Consider the following 15,683-nt stretch of genomic DNA (forward strand, 5'->3'; position numbering starts at 1 on the left):
TGATATTTAACAGACTACCTCATACCAGAAGAGGAGGGGTAAAGGAGAAAAGGGCTTGATATTTATGACTCTAGGAACTATAAGTTGTAATTTAATGAGATCAAAGCATGTGCTGCATGTTTATTTGCTGCACTAACAGCTTTGAATAAAATGGTTAGAAAACAGACAATGTACTAAAAGTTCAGGGTATTTAAAAGCTATAAGAGCTATAAAATCAAAAACATATTTTCAGTCGAAAATCGTTTTGTGAAGGTTTCTGCTTTTAATTTAATATGCTCTTAAGATTACATAATTAATAATAAGAGAAAAAGAAAGACATAAGAAATGATTAGTTTTTACTTTTGTCAGCCACATACTGGGTTTTTGCCCCTTGCCACTCCCTTCCCACTTCCCTGTTGTTTCATAACAGTTATTGTAATAGGAATTATGTATTTTAGAGTATCTTCTATAAAACTTAGCTGATTACAACAGCTCCATGCTTTCAGTTGTGGAAAAATGTATTGACAGAAAGACATAAGACATTTGTTGCACTTTGTAACCTAGACAGAAGAAAAACTTTTAGAAAACCAATCCTTTTTTCTAATTCAGAGAATTGTAAACTACTTTAAGTTTTAGCCATATACCTCAGTTTAATTATATTTTTATCAGTAGGACATTGCATCTTAGGAGTGAATCTAGAACAGATCACTAATTTAAAACAAGCCATCTAATTAATTTCTAAGTTGTTTACTTTATACAGGTGTATCTTGCTCCAGGAAAACCCAATATAAAAAAATTTAAAATTCAGAAAAATTGTTGGAAGTTTTCTTTTAAAAATTACCATTTTAGTGCACAAAAAAGCAGCTTGAAAGCAAGGTTTTAGAACACCATGTGCAAAGCAAAGAAAGATGTACATTATTTTAAACCTAATGTCATTGGTGTCCTTTAAAAAAATCAGTTCAGCATAAAAGATTTTTTATTACTCAGGTGGTGTTTGACTAAATAACAAGTAACAACATAAATATTAGTCAAACATCCTGAAAATCTGAGTTGAGATTAAAACTTTGAGGTGCTCTAACAGATATTTTTCCTTTGAAATAATCCCCTAAATTTTTAAAAGCTTAAATTAATTGCTGAAATGACTGTATTTTTGTATCCTTCAGTGCGCATAGTCAATTTAACTATCATCCTGTTTTTGAATGTTTATCCAGGGTGGATAAATAAGATCAATAAATTCTTTTATTCAGAAAGTTTGTTGAGTCAATGACCATATGGCTTATGAACTAGAATGTTTTATTATATTGTCTTATGTCTGTAATTGTTTTCTAGAAGATTCTTGGATCTGAATTTGTAATGCAGAATTAACCCATTTTAATCTCACAAGTTTAGGGCTGTTGATTAAGACAGTCAAGGTTCTAGCCCCAAAATATGCTGTTCTTTTAAAGTTAGCATAATGTTAGTGACTCATCACCTACTAAGCTTTATTTTTTTATTATTGGTAAGAAAATTGTAGTGGTCTGTTCACATTTAAATGAGGAGCATCTATTTGTAACATGGTGGTCTACAGGGTTGTGGTTGTTACCTTGATCAGGGGAAGCCATCTGGTTCAATCAGTGATTAAACCCCCAGCACTGTACTTTCCTATATGCTATACAATATACTTAGCACTATACTACGCCTACCACTTTCTATACAATTTTACAAATTGACTATGAACTATTGTGTCATTAACAATAGTCTTATTTGGCTGACATTGACTGCTGTCATCAAGTATTTTTATTGCCATTTGCTTTATCCTGAATAAATCAACTTTGATTTCATCAAATCTTTTTTTTTTTTTTCTTTTTGCGGTATGAGGGCCTCTCACTGTTGTGGCCTCTCCCGTTGCGGAGCACAGGCTCCGGACGCACAGGCCCAGCGGCCACGGCTCACGGGCCCAGCCGCTCCGCGGCATATGGGATCCTCCCAGACCGGGGCACGAACCCGTATCCCCTGCATCGGCAGGCGGACTCTTAACCACTGCGCCACCAGGGAGGCCCTCATCAAATCTTATTTTAGGCAAAGGTGTCACATTTTTTTAATGTCATGTTCATCACTCTTTTCTTCTTATGTTCATTAAAATTTTTAGTTCTTCTTAGATCCCTGACTGTGTTAAGGTTCTATGGGATAAGTATGAAACGTGGTTCTTTTCCTTGAAGAGTTCATACTCTACAAAAAAACTCTTATTGTAATTAGTTATGAAATAATGAATCTTAATTCTTTAAATAAAGAATACTTAGTTATTCATAACACCATTAGGACTTCAGACCACTTTATTCTAAAAGTAGAGAAAATAATCATAGAATCCCTTGAATTCACCTTAGTAGTAATAACAGGTAACAATGCCTGGAACGTAGTAGATGTTCAACAAATACTTGTTGCATAGATTATTACATGCCAGGCACTTTGTTAGTTTTTTTAAAAATTATATCTCAATTTTACAGATGAGGAACTTGAGGCAGAATGCATTTAAGTAAGTTACCTAAAGTTACACAACAAGGAAAATAGAGTGAGGTTTGGAACCCAAACGAATTTGGCTCCAGAACCTGTGATCTTAACCATTCTACTGGTAACAGTAACAGTATAAGCAATTCATCCACATAAGTTTCTTCTCTGCTTCATTCACCATTAGAAAGTATATGTTTATTAAAAGGAGAAGTTGCTAATATTCATCGTCCTAAGCTACTAGGTCCCCATAGACCTTGACCTCTGCATGTCTAGACTAGTGTTTCCATTACCTTGAAACTCATCATTAAATACTGCTTCCTTTGGGCTCTGTCATTCAGCCCTTCTCCTTCTCCAACCAGAGCATCCTTTTCTATCACCTGTACCATTTACACACCGCACTCTGTTCTTAGATTGACCTCTAGTCTTTTAGTTTCCATTACTTCACCCAGTCCATTGGCCTATTCCTGCCTACACATAATTCCCTGCATAATATTTCTCATTTATTCTGTTCATTTTAACTCATACTTTACCTTTTTTCTTTAAAACTAAACCTTTCGGGCCTCCCTGGTGGCGCAAGTGGTTGAGAGTCCGCCTGCCGATGCAGGGGATACGGGTTCGTGCCCCGGTCTGGGAGGATCCCATATGCCGCGGAGCGGCTGGGCCCGTGAGCCATGGCCGCTGAGCCTGCGCGTCCGGAGCCTGCGCGTCCGGAGCCTGTGCTCCGCAACGGGGGAGGCCACAACAGTGAGAGGCCCGCATACCGCAAAAAAAAAAAAAAAAAAAAAAAAAAAAAAAAAAAAAATAAATAAAACTAAACCTTTCAACTATAGTCATCCTAAGGAGGTACATGACTTAGATCATACTAGTGTTGCTTTTCTCCTTATATTCTCATTTGCAATATGAATTTAATGATATCTGCCTTTCCTGTTTTATATATGTGTAACAAATATAAAATAATATGTGGAAAAGCACTTCAGAAAGTTTAACATGCATAGAAATTTATGGGATTATTGTTACTTGCAAGTGAAATTAGGTTAAAATTAAGCAAATTTTGGTGGTGCAGTTTTTCTGCACCATAACTATAGGTGAGTTATATGCATAGGCTTTCAAGACAACTAAAGGATTGCCTCATCTGATAAATTTTTTATGAGATAGGAAAGTCTGAAATTTCTTCCAACTCATTAATTGCTTTTTCCCCCTTCATGCTTGAATTATATTCTATTTCTACAATGACTAGTTCTCTCCCAACTATTTGTCATCTTCAGATCTTCTCTAAATTTCATGGGATCATAAGGATCATCTGATCTACTGGTTTTTATCTTTCTTTGAGTTGTAGAACCTTCTATTAAAGATGTGGAAGCTCAGTATTAAAACAAAGTAGAGCTACTTGTGCTTGAAGGGAGAGTTTTAGGAACGCTGGAGCCATGCAAGTTGGCTCTTTCTTCTCTATCAGCAGCTGTGGAGGAGCTCCATGGAACCTCTAGGACTTCTCAGAGTGCAATTTAAAAACTTAACTGGATCCAACAGTTAGTTGAATTATTCAAAGTCAAGCATCTTGTAAAAAAGTCTCCATTTATCCTCACTTTGTACTGTATACTATTTGTAGTCAGTAATATTCTAAACCTATAAATTTTATAATGTTAGTTGAAATTCTTCATGTAGTGGATATTGTGATAATTCCTCAACATCTAGTGCGCACCTCATATGATCAGTCTGTCTCTAAGCCAATTAATATTATCTCCATTCCTTATGCCAGTATTTGGTTCAGGAATGAGCATGTGATCTAATTCTGGCTAGCAGGAAGTGGTTCAAAGAAAAATTTTCCAACTCTTTAGTAAGAGTTCCAGGAAGAGACAGTTGCTGTGGAATACCTAAATTACCTCTTGCTACAGAATATATTTCATTATTATTTAATGGTTTAAGTATGGTTTTCTGATAGTTATAACCAAAGCATCCTAACTTATACTGACAATTCATGCTTTTCATTACAGAATATTGTATTTTGTACAAAATGATGTTTAAAATATAAAATGTATTAATTTTGAAGATCTGTGTGATAGTTCACTTTTTAAGGGTCTTTGGGTACAAATAAATTCCTCAGGTTCCCAGATTATCTTTTTTTTTTTTCCGATTCCTCCAAAGCTGTATCATAACGTCTCTTTCTTTTCTTCATATTCTTTTTTTCAATTAGCTCATCCTCCTTAATTCCATCATTCACTTCATGTAGATGACTTCATATCTATATTTCTAGCCTCACATTTCTTTTAATCTCCAGTTCTGTATTTTCAACTGCCTGCAGGTCATCGCCTTTTATGACTTACTGTAACTTCAGGGTCACCCATTGGATTGATTCTTTATTCTCCCCATCCTTCCTCCTCCCCCTGCCAAAAAAAAAAAAAAATCATACAACTCTCCTTTCAAAGGAAACCATCTTGCTGCCTATGAAGGTGAACCATCACTGATACCTTGAAACTTCATTTGAGGGAATTCATCATATGTAACCTTTTATAATTTGAAAAATAATGAATGAATGATTTTTTTTAGAACAGTAACAGCCTATGGCTTAGGCTTACTGATTTGTGCTTTTTGGCTTTCTTAAGAGTCAAGCTCAGGGCCTCCCTGGTGGCGCAAGTGGTTGAGAGTCCGCCTGCTGATGCAGGGGATACGGGTTCGTGCCCCGGTCTGGGAGGATCCCATATGCCGCGGAGCGGCTGGGCCCGTGAGCCATGGCCGCTGAGCCTGCGCGTCCGGAGCCTGCGCGTCCGGAGCCTGTGCTCCGCAACGGGGGAGGCCACAACAGTGAGAGGCCCGCATACCGCAAAAAAAAAAAAAAAGAGTCAAGCTCAGAATATTGTCCCTCTCTTATATCTTGTCTTTAATAGATTTTTCATCTATTTCATCAGTGAAGCAGATTTTTCTTTTCCTTTCCATTTTCATGCATCTCTATTTCACATTTCATGATCTCTTATTTCTTCTAGCTTCATCTAAATGCTTTTTTTTTTTTTTTTTTTTTTTTTTGCGGTATGCGGGCCTCTCACTGTTGTGGCCTCCCCCGTTGCGGAGCACAGGCTCCGGACGCGCAGGCTCCGGACACGCAGGCTCAGCGGCCATGGCTCACGGGCCCAGCCGCTCCGCGGCATATGGGATCCTCCCAGACCGGGGCACGAACCCGTATCCCCTGCATCGGCAGGCGGACTCTCAACCACTTGCGCCACCAGGGAGGCCCCATCTAAATGCTTTGAAATAATCTTTTTTCCTTCATTTCTTTTGTCTATTCAATTATATCTTCCTTTAGAATGTCTCATTTTTTATTATCCATTTCTCAATGGTATAGACATTCATCATCTCATGCCTGGATTAATAAAATAACCTCGTAGCCAGTGTTCTATTCTCCAGTTTTTATTCACTCTTTTTGCTAGACTAACTTTACTAAGTTACTAGTTTAATATTGTTGCTTCTACTTGCCTGACACATGCTAGATACTTAGCATATGTAGAAGGAATGATAAATTGAATAGTTTTCCTTTGTCTACCAAATCAAGTCCAAAACTTTTTTTTCCAGCTTTATTGAGATATAATTGACATATAACACTGTTTAAGCTTAAGGTGTACAACATGTTGATTTAGTCCCAAACTTTTTAAATTGGCTTTCCAGAACGTCCATGGTCTGGTCCCATTTTACATCTTCAACATTGTTTCCTACTACTTCTTAATAAGCATCTTCCATTCTGTTTAATCCAAAATCTTTGTTGCCATTATCATAATGCTTAATTTTCCCTATCTTTTTACCTTTTCTCTCCTCCATATTCCCTGCCCCAACTTGAAATGCCTTCTCTCAACTTACTTGTATTAAATAAACAGGATTGAGGCAGGAAACAGATGGAACATTGGTATGGGAAATTGAGAAAAGTTTGATGAAAGAGCTATTTACAGAGTTGTAGGCAGAGTTAAGGGAAACCAACAAGGGATAGAAGCTAGACCTGATGGTGGCAAGCGAAGGAAGCAGATGCTGGAACCTAGAGGGAGCTATAGGTAAAGCTGTAGAAGAAAGCTACAGTTCAGAAGCTGTGACCTTTGGTAAAGGTACAGAGCTATTGCCAATTTGTTGTCATGTAGGGAGGGAGCTGGGGAAACACCTCCATCTCTCTCTCTTCCCAGCATACTGATTTACTGATGCCTCCCAGAGATTGAACCCCACAAGCCAGAGGGAAGGGAGCTTGCTTGCTATATCCACGGATGCCACACAGGCCACAGAGAAAGTGGAGGGTGAATCAGGAGCGACAAATGAAGGATATCCAGTATACTACTCATTCTTCAAGGCCTACGTCCTTCATTCAAACTTCTTTCATTATTCAGTACATGCTGATTGTTCTCTTTGTACATTATTTTGTCTGCCTGCTTTCCTAAGAATAAAGCCATATCTCTTAACCCAGGCGGTTACTTTAGCAGTCATTTTATGTAGTGCACATATCTAAAGGGAGTATGTGAACTAAGACGAATGAATCCATTCTCCTGGATTTTGGACTAGGGGTTAAAAGGTAATCAGTCAGGCAAGTTTCTCTCTAGGTGGCTGAGGTTATAACATGTAGAACTCTGGAGGTATCGACAGCCCTGTTTTCTGCCGTTCCTTTTTCAGCTTCCTTGATACCACATTCTCTTGGTTTTCTTCCTGCCTCAGTTGACTGTATTTCTCAGCCTTCTGTATTAGCAGCTTCTTTAATCCATGAATCTTGGAGTTCTTTAAGACTCAGTCATTTGTCATCATCTTTCCTCTAACTAATTACTAAGTGACTGCACCTGTTTCCATAGCTTTACATACTATTTAAAAACTGATACATGAGAAATGTATTTATTTTAGAAAAAAAGAGAAAACACCTAACAGAAAAATGAAGAAAGTAAAAATTTCCTGTAATCTCACCATACTAATGAACCAACTTCGGTTCTTAAATACAACCTTTTAAAAATTGAAGTATATTAATCAAGATTCATAATTGTAAGATGATTTTTTTCAGCAAAGGAATTTGGATGTTGGTCATCTCAGACTTGGAAAATTGTCAGAAACAAGAGAAGGTATATAACCAACTTCCACTACTAAGTTGTTGTACACTGCAGCTTGTACCATCACTGTTGACCATAGTAGATACTGCTACTGCTACAGCAGTATCACTGTTGTCCATGGAAGGTGGAAGTTACTAGCACAGCCCCTGCTATCCACCAACAGAAAGGTTTGCAACAGTTCTTGTTCCTGTGTTTAGTTCCTGATCCAATACCCAAGACAGGTGCTTCTGATTAGCAGAGCCTGGTGTCATGCTTATAAAGCTAGTATTTGGCATTTCCGGCTTCTCTAGTGGGCCTTCAGAATTCAAAGGGAGTTCAGGTGCTGTGTAATCAAGAATGTGAAAATCAGATCCTTGAGTATTTAATATAGTCAATATACACAGAACAGCAGTACAATAAAGTACACACCATTCAGAAGTTGTTGTTTCGGGATTTAAATGTGTTTGGATGTATCTGTTAAACTCAGTGGACATATAACTTCACAGTGAAGACTTCTCTTGTATCCCCTTCAAGTTTATCCTCTAAAATGATGCCAGAGTTATTCTTCTAAAATGCAAACCTTGTTACGTCATTCTCTTATTTAAAATCCTTCAGTGGTTAATTTCTCATTGTCTATAGGATAAAATTAAAACTCTTTAGCTTGGCCTACAAATCTTTCAATATTTGAATTTTGCCAAATTTCTAGTCACAACTACTAGTACTCTACTCCTCCCCCTTACCCATAACATATTAGCTCCAACCATATCATATTAGTTCTGTTTCCCTGAAAAATGTGCTCTTTCATGTTTCTGTACCTTTCTGAATCTTTTTGCCTGGAATATCTACTCATTTTTTTGTTCTCTTCAAAAATTTATCTTTAAAGACTCAGTTCAAATACCACTTTCCTGTGTAATGCCTTCTTGATGCCCTCAACCAAACTGTTTCATTCTTTATACTTCTATACATTCCTTCCTGTATTATAGCACTCATCACGTTATAATTATTTCTTACATAAATTTTTCTTATTAGCTGCTAATAACTTGGGAATTGATAATCTTTTATATCATGTTTTTATCTTAAAAGATTTTTGTTGAATAAGTCATCAGTGAAAACACCCTGCTTCTGGTTGGTTAGTTCATTTAGTTTGTGTATTCTTTTTAAGAACAAAGATCATGCATTCTATCTTTGTGTCATTGCGTTTGCCTATTCCATAACTACAAATAGCATTGGCTAATTATCTTGCAGGGAAACTAGGGAAAAAGAACCTTGATGGGAAAGTAGTAGTATCTTAATATATGAAATATAGTAAATTATAGTGATAGGTTTAAAATGAACTTTAAAACTGTCAGAAAAGTGCCTTGCTTTGATGAAACGTGTACTGAATTCTCTGTTTGATGTTTCTTACATTAAGGAACTTAAAAAAGTAACCTCAGACTTGATAAAGACCAAGGTCACATGTCAACAACATAAGATGGGAGAAGAAAACATCAGTTTAACAATTAAAGAACAAAAATTTCAAGAACTTCAAGAAAGACTCAAAATGGTATTTAATTAAATATATTCATGTTTATAAAATGAACATTTTTGTAAAATCTATGAAAATTTATGAGATATATAAACAAATAAGAGGATTATAATACAAAAACGTTCCTTCTTTGTGGAGTTAATATACATAGTAAAAAAGATTTTACAAAATTTTTAAAAATTGCTAGATAATTTTCGGCATTATCAACAAAACTTTAGGATAATAAAATTTAGCTGTAATCACTTTATTTTCACTTTAATATGGTATCAGGTAATCTTCTGGTATAATGGTATCCTCAGGAAAGCTTTTGGAGATGAGAAGTTCTATAGTTTCTAACATTAATGTTTATAAGTTTGCACCAGCCTGGACTGGGTATCTAACACCATCTTTAGTTCACTAGAGTCACTGCTTCAACAGTAAACAAACATTGGTTCTCTGGAGTAATAATAGGTCATCACACTCCCAAATTTGTTAAGCACTGAATTCAATGTATAATTTGCTGAATTTTGTATCATAACTTTAAAATTATTCACATTTTTTAGGAATTGGAATTAAATAAGAAGATTAATGAAGAGATTACCCATATTCAAGAAGAAAAACAGGCAAGCAATCATAAGATAATTTGGAAGCCAGTAAATATTTTAAAAACCAAATACAATGTGGGAAATAAACTAAGTTAAGTAACAAATGGAATCATGCCTAGGTCAATTCCTAGCACATAGTAAGCACTCAGTTGGTGTATATTGAATGGATACATGTGTACCTCTTTTAACCAGGTCTCACCTATACTCCCATTAAAAAATAAATCAGAGGAGAAATGGGGAGATGTTCATCAAAAGATACAAATTTCCAGTTGTAAGATGAGTTAGTTCTGAGGATGGAATGTATAGCATGACGACATTAGTTAAAAATACTGTATCATATATTTGAGAATTGCCAAGAGAGTAGTTTTTTTTTATGAGACTCCGAAGACATATTATTTTAAAAGTATTTATTAGTTGAGGTGTAGTTGACTTACAACGTTATATTAGTTTCAAGTGTACAACATAGTGGTTCAAAATTGTTATAGATTATACTCCATTTAAAGTTATTATAAAATATTGACTATATTCCCTGTGCTGTACAATATATCCTTGTAGCTTATTTATTTTATACGGAGAGTCTTAAATGTTCTCACCACATACAAAAAACTTGGTGATTATGTGTGGTGATAGAGATTTTAACCTTATTGTGTTAATTATATCACAATAAATATGTGTATCAGATCATCACATTGTACACCATAAGCTTACATGTTATATGGCAATTATATCTCAATAAAGCTGGAAAAAAGATTACATTAAAATATTTTATAAATAAATAAAATAAAAAGAATAAAAATAAATTAATTTTTTTCCTTAGTTTGGACCACTAGCAGATAATTATTGAAATGTATGTATGCTTAGAGCATGCCTTTATAGGACATTATACTCTCATTTGCATTTATTTGATATTTATACTTATTCTATTCTAAAAAAAGATATGTGAAAGAAAATTTATCCTGTTTCTTTTTTTTCTCTTCTGCTTTTCCTCTGTTTGATTCTGAATGCATGCCATTGCCATCCTAGCCCACCAGCAGTGATATGTTTTAGTAGTGATAATATTTACCATTTGGGGGGAAAACCAACAAAAGTTTTAGTTTTGAATTCTTTACATTTTTCAGTAGTACATTTTTCACAGAATTCGTGGTCCATTTCAAAAACCTTGTTAATTATTTGAGGAACTCTTAGAAATAATACTTTGTAAGAAATCATGTAATACAAATTATGTTAAATATTAAATTAATAAAATATGTCATTAGTTTATTTCAGTATATTATTTATTATGGCATTGAAATTAAACTGTAAAGATAATAAGTTAAGAAACTAGAAAATATATTTTTAAGAATGAGTTTAGAAACATACCTACTGCCTTAAAACTTTTTCAATTAATGTCATATTTATACTTTTTTATAGGACATCATCATTTCTTTCCAACAATTGCAGCAGTTACTTCAGCAACAGACTCAAGCTAATACTAAAATGGAAGAAGAATTGAAGGTGCTAAAAGAAAATAATCAGGATATATATACATATCCTGATTTTATATATATATATATATTAGTATATTTTCATCTAATGAGTTTTACCTGTTTAGTTGCATTTGTCTGTCCAACTTTATCTGAGATCATTTTGAATTTTAAGGGTAAAATATTGGTCTCCTTCATCAGCTTGTTATCAATGTCCAAAGTAATGAGCATTTATTTTATTTTATTTATTTATTTTTTCCCCAGCATTTTTTTTTTTTTTTTTTTGCGGTACGCAGGCCTCTCACTATTGTGGCCTCTCCCATTGCGGAGCACAGGCTCCGGACGTGCAGGCTGAGCGGCCATGGCTCACGGGCCCAGCCACTCCGCGGCATGTGGGATCTTCCCAGACCGGGGCACGAACGCGTGTCCCCTGCATCAGCAGGCAGACTCTCAACCACTGCGCCACCAGGAAAGCCCTCCCCAGCATTTTTTAATGAAAAATTTTGAACATACAGGAATGTTGAAAGAACTGTATCATAAATAATCATACACCTACCACCTAGATTCTACAATTAATATTTTACCTATTTGCTTTATCATATGTTTCTCCACCCCTTTTTTATTATATGCATTTCAAAGTAAATTGCCATCATCCGTACACTTCACCCTTAACATATTACATCATGAGCATCATTAAATAGAGTTCAGTATTTGACAGATCTTTTGTTTGCTTTTTGAGGTAAAATTTATGAGCATGTTTTATTTTAACATTTAAGTTGCTAGTTAAGTGTTCAATTTTATCTAGTAACTGATTTAATTTTGTAGCAGATTGGATGGGTTTGTGTGGTTTTTTTCCTGTGTCTTAGAATTGTGGCCAAGATCCAAAACTGAAAATAAAAGTTGACAAGTGTCACCACATTCTAGGAGAGGAATCCGTGACCTCACAGAAATGGAGGGGGGCAGCTCCCTCTTCACAGGAACATGATAGAACTGGCCCTGTTACCATACAATCACCCCATCATCCTCTTCCCAGTATATATACGAAAATGATTGTGGAGGAGAAGAAGTTATGGCCACTGATGTTTTGGGAGTGAAAGTTCATTAAGAGAGATTTTTCTCTTACATCCCTAGTAGAGAGAGATGCACTTCCCCTCATGAATCTAAGTGAAGGAGTCTACAGGAAAATCGTGTAAAAATTGGGGTACAAAAAGGGGAAACCTCCATCTTGTTTTTTAGATGGATGCTTGAGATGCTATTGAAACCTGAAGGTCCACTGTGGTGTTGCCAGTAAAATGTGATAAGTTCATGTGGGAGAATATGTTTCTTGATGTTTTGAAGTGTATACCAAGAACATATAGACTGATGCCCAGTGCTAGTCTAGAAATTTCAAGGAGGAAAGTTTTTGGAGTAATCTGTTCCAGTGGAGCTTGAAGTGTATATTATGCTTGTTCTAATGCTATATGGCCCTGGAAGCGTGCAGAATTGAGAACATAGTGGTTCCTTGGCTCCACGTGAAGGCATGTGGAGGTTAGTGGAAGAGCAGGAACTGCCAAGTGATGGGATATCCAACTCAAGAGAAGGCGTTGGGGACATGTTCCACTGGGGTGGCCAGTGGAAAATATTTCTGTGCCTCTGAAGGGATTCTTGGTAATGAAGGGTGGAGCTGAACATTTCCCAAGAAAAGTACATTCACCTCCCACAAAAAGACCACTCTCAGCAGAGGCCTGGGCCAGCTTCATGGGAATGTAACCAGTACAGTTGCATAAAGCCCAGAGGAGCCTTGAGTTTCAGGTTTAATATTCTGTGGTCACTGTCTTAACATTTTTTTAAAATTTTTATTTATTTATTTAATTTATGTTTGGCTGCGTTGGGTCTTCGTTGCTGTGTGCAGGCTTTCTCTAGTTGTGGCGAGCCGGGGCTACTCTTCATTGCAGTGCGCCGGCTTCTTATTGCAGTGGCTTCTCTTGTTGCAGAGCACGGGCTCTAGGCATGGGCTACAGTAGTTGTGGCTCTCGGGCTCTAGAGTGCAGGCTCGGTAGTTGTGGCGCACAGACTTAGTTGCTCCACAGCATATGGGATCTTCTGGGACCAGGGCTCAAACCCATGTCCCCTGCATCAGCAGGCAGATTCTTAACCACTGTGCCACCAGGGAAGCCCCTTTTTAAATTTTTATATTTGAATATATGTTTTGTAAATTAAGTCTGATGAGAAAATGGAGCATGCACTGGGTCTTGAAGCCTCAGCTCCAGCGTTCTCCTGCCTCCTACTGCCTACCAGGAACCATTCTTGGCTGCTGACTCTTCTACCCTTTGGTGCCCTCAGCCCGGCACAGCCTTAGCCTCCCTGCTCCTGTCTTGCCACTGCTGTGAGTCAACTGGGTCACATTGGTGGGTAGAGGCCTGTGTTCTCTTGTTGCACTTTAACACAGTTGGAGGCCTAGATGTAGCAGGGAAGGTCTGAGCTGAGTACATGTGCCCTGCAGCATCCTCTCTCCCAGGTTGGCAGTGCCCCGGCACATTAGGTAGATGCCTTGGCAGGGAGTGAGTCCCCAATCCAGGTACTGAGTTGCATCCCTGCCTGGCAGTTGCAGTGTTTTAGAGTTACCCACCTGCCATAGGTTGGGGCAGAGGAACCGTGGGATGGAGAGACTGACTTCACCAACTTCAGCCAGGACATAATACATAGGTCTAACAGCTTGTAGGAGGTAGAACCCAGTGCTGAGTCGTGTGGTGAGGCCCTTAGGCATCTGTGAGGGTCTGCCTTTGGCCTGTGAATATTCCAGGGGACCATAGCATTAAGTAGAAAATAAAAAGCACCATGGTAGGTAGATAGGAAGGAAAAAAGAGAGGGGGAGAGAGAGAAAGAGGGAGGGAGGAACCAAAAAGAAAAAACGTTTTGTATCTAAGTGTCTTTAATTTCTAGCACCCGACCCCAGAAATTATGCTGAGTCCATCATCATTGAATGAAACCAAACTTAACCTGAACAATGAAACACTTATCTTCTTACCATTGATGTTCTATGACTAGTCATGTAAAGAGAGCTTTGCCTTCCTCTTTTCTTTTGCCTGTCCCCCAGTACTAGGGAGAGGAAAAAGGTATGCTAGAGCCAAATCTCTCCCTTCTTGTAATGCTTTCACCTACTCCAATAAAAGACTAGTTAAAAAAAATTTCTCTTAAAGTCCAGTTATCAGCAAGTATCTCCCCCCTCACCTCTTCTACCCACCCTATAGATGCATAACTTGGACTGTTTCTCTAAGGTGTTGAACCTTCTCTCAAGAAACATATGATATAATTTATCCAAAATATTGATGAGTAGCAGTTATCAGGATTGTCTGATAACTTTCAATCCATTTAAAGGAGTTGATGCATAGATTTTTAGGATGATCAAAATGTTAGAGGTTAGCCAGTCCAACCATTTCATTTTGTGATGAAATAGAGATCCACTAAATGTAAGCAGTGTAGTTCAAGGCCCTATAATTAGTGGCAAAACCAGAATTAAATCTTTGTCTTGATTCTACTTCAGCACTATTTCTACAACATTACATTGTTAAGATATTTTTTCCTAGATCTGTGAGAACTGCCATTCTAGTTACATCAGTTATACAAAGACTGCAACTTTCAAATTGTCCTTCATTGGCTCTAAATCCAATGTTTATGTATTGTTGAATTCTACAGGGCCTACAGTAGTCATAAATATATGTAGTCATGTGTTTCTTTGAGTTAGTGATGAAGGTAACTGTGGTTCCAGGATCTTTTAACTATAACTGCCAGTATTTTAGATAATCCAAATGCCTCTCTCTTTTACTAGCCTCATTATTGCCTGAGCCTTGACAGTACATGGAGAAACTAGATTTCATATAGTAAAATTTCAAACAAAGTATTGGCAAAAACAGGATAGAATTGTCAGCTTCTTAACAGATAAGGACATTAAAAAATAAACAATACCATCTATCACCACTTTCATTTTATAAAAGATAACGCTTTAACACCAAAAGTATATTAAGGATGTAATATCAGATAAAGGACAGTCCTTTACAAGAGAACACATTTGATGACTCTATATTGACATTTTTTGCCATGGACTAGTGAGATTTTTGTCATGGATCAGTACTTGTTTACAGACTGGTGTTGGAGAACCACTGATATATAGTATAACAAAATATTAATGTTGAACTGTTGCTGAGGATTATGCTGCATAGATATCTCAAGTGTTTTCCCGAGGAGCATTCTAATTCCACCTGTACTAAAAGGGATCATTACTCTTCATAATGGCCTACTGTTTTTCAGTGCTCTGAAATCATGCTATCATCTGTCTTATTTTTTTTTAAGTACAATTTGGAGCATAGAGACCTAAATTCTCATGATAGAGAATATTTTCTACTATGATTTAATCATAGTTTAGTCCAGATAAAAGTATAGTTATGCTGCTATTATCATAGTGTTAGGAAGAATAATTTATTTATTTAGTTTGCTCCTATAGTCATAGTGTTAACATAGTATTAACCAGAATAATTTACTTAGTTTTTGGTATATTAAAGCATTAACAGGTGGTTTTATTTTGATTTTCCACAATATACATTTTTTCAGAGAGGGTTTTCAGACTTGTTAA

The 15,683-nt window shown here is 36.5% G+C and overlaps 1 protein-coding gene across 1 annotated transcript in view; it reads left to right on the top strand.

Annotated features, from left to right (window-relative positions):
* CCDC73 (coiled-coil domain containing 73) overlaps positions 1-15,683 on the top strand; it is a 106,359-nt gene that overhangs the window by 57,736 nt on the left and 32,940 nt on the right. The window contains exons 9-11 of the mRNA XM_060104508.1: positions 8,914-9,045; positions 9,570-9,629; positions 11,022-11,123. Coding sequence (XP_059960491.1) covers positions 8,914-9,045; positions 9,570-9,629; positions 11,022-11,123 — 294 coding nt within the window. The remainder of the gene's footprint in view (positions 1-8,913; positions 9,046-9,569; positions 9,630-11,021; positions 11,124-15,683) is intronic.

The sequence above is a fragment of the Mesoplodon densirostris genome, chromosome 7 (assembly GCF_025265405.1).
Source record: "Mesoplodon densirostris isolate mMesDen1 chromosome 7, mMesDen1 primary haplotype, whole genome shotgun sequence".
NCBI classification, from domain to species: domain Eukaryota; kingdom Metazoa; phylum Chordata; class Mammalia; order Artiodactyla; family Ziphiidae; genus Mesoplodon; species Mesoplodon densirostris.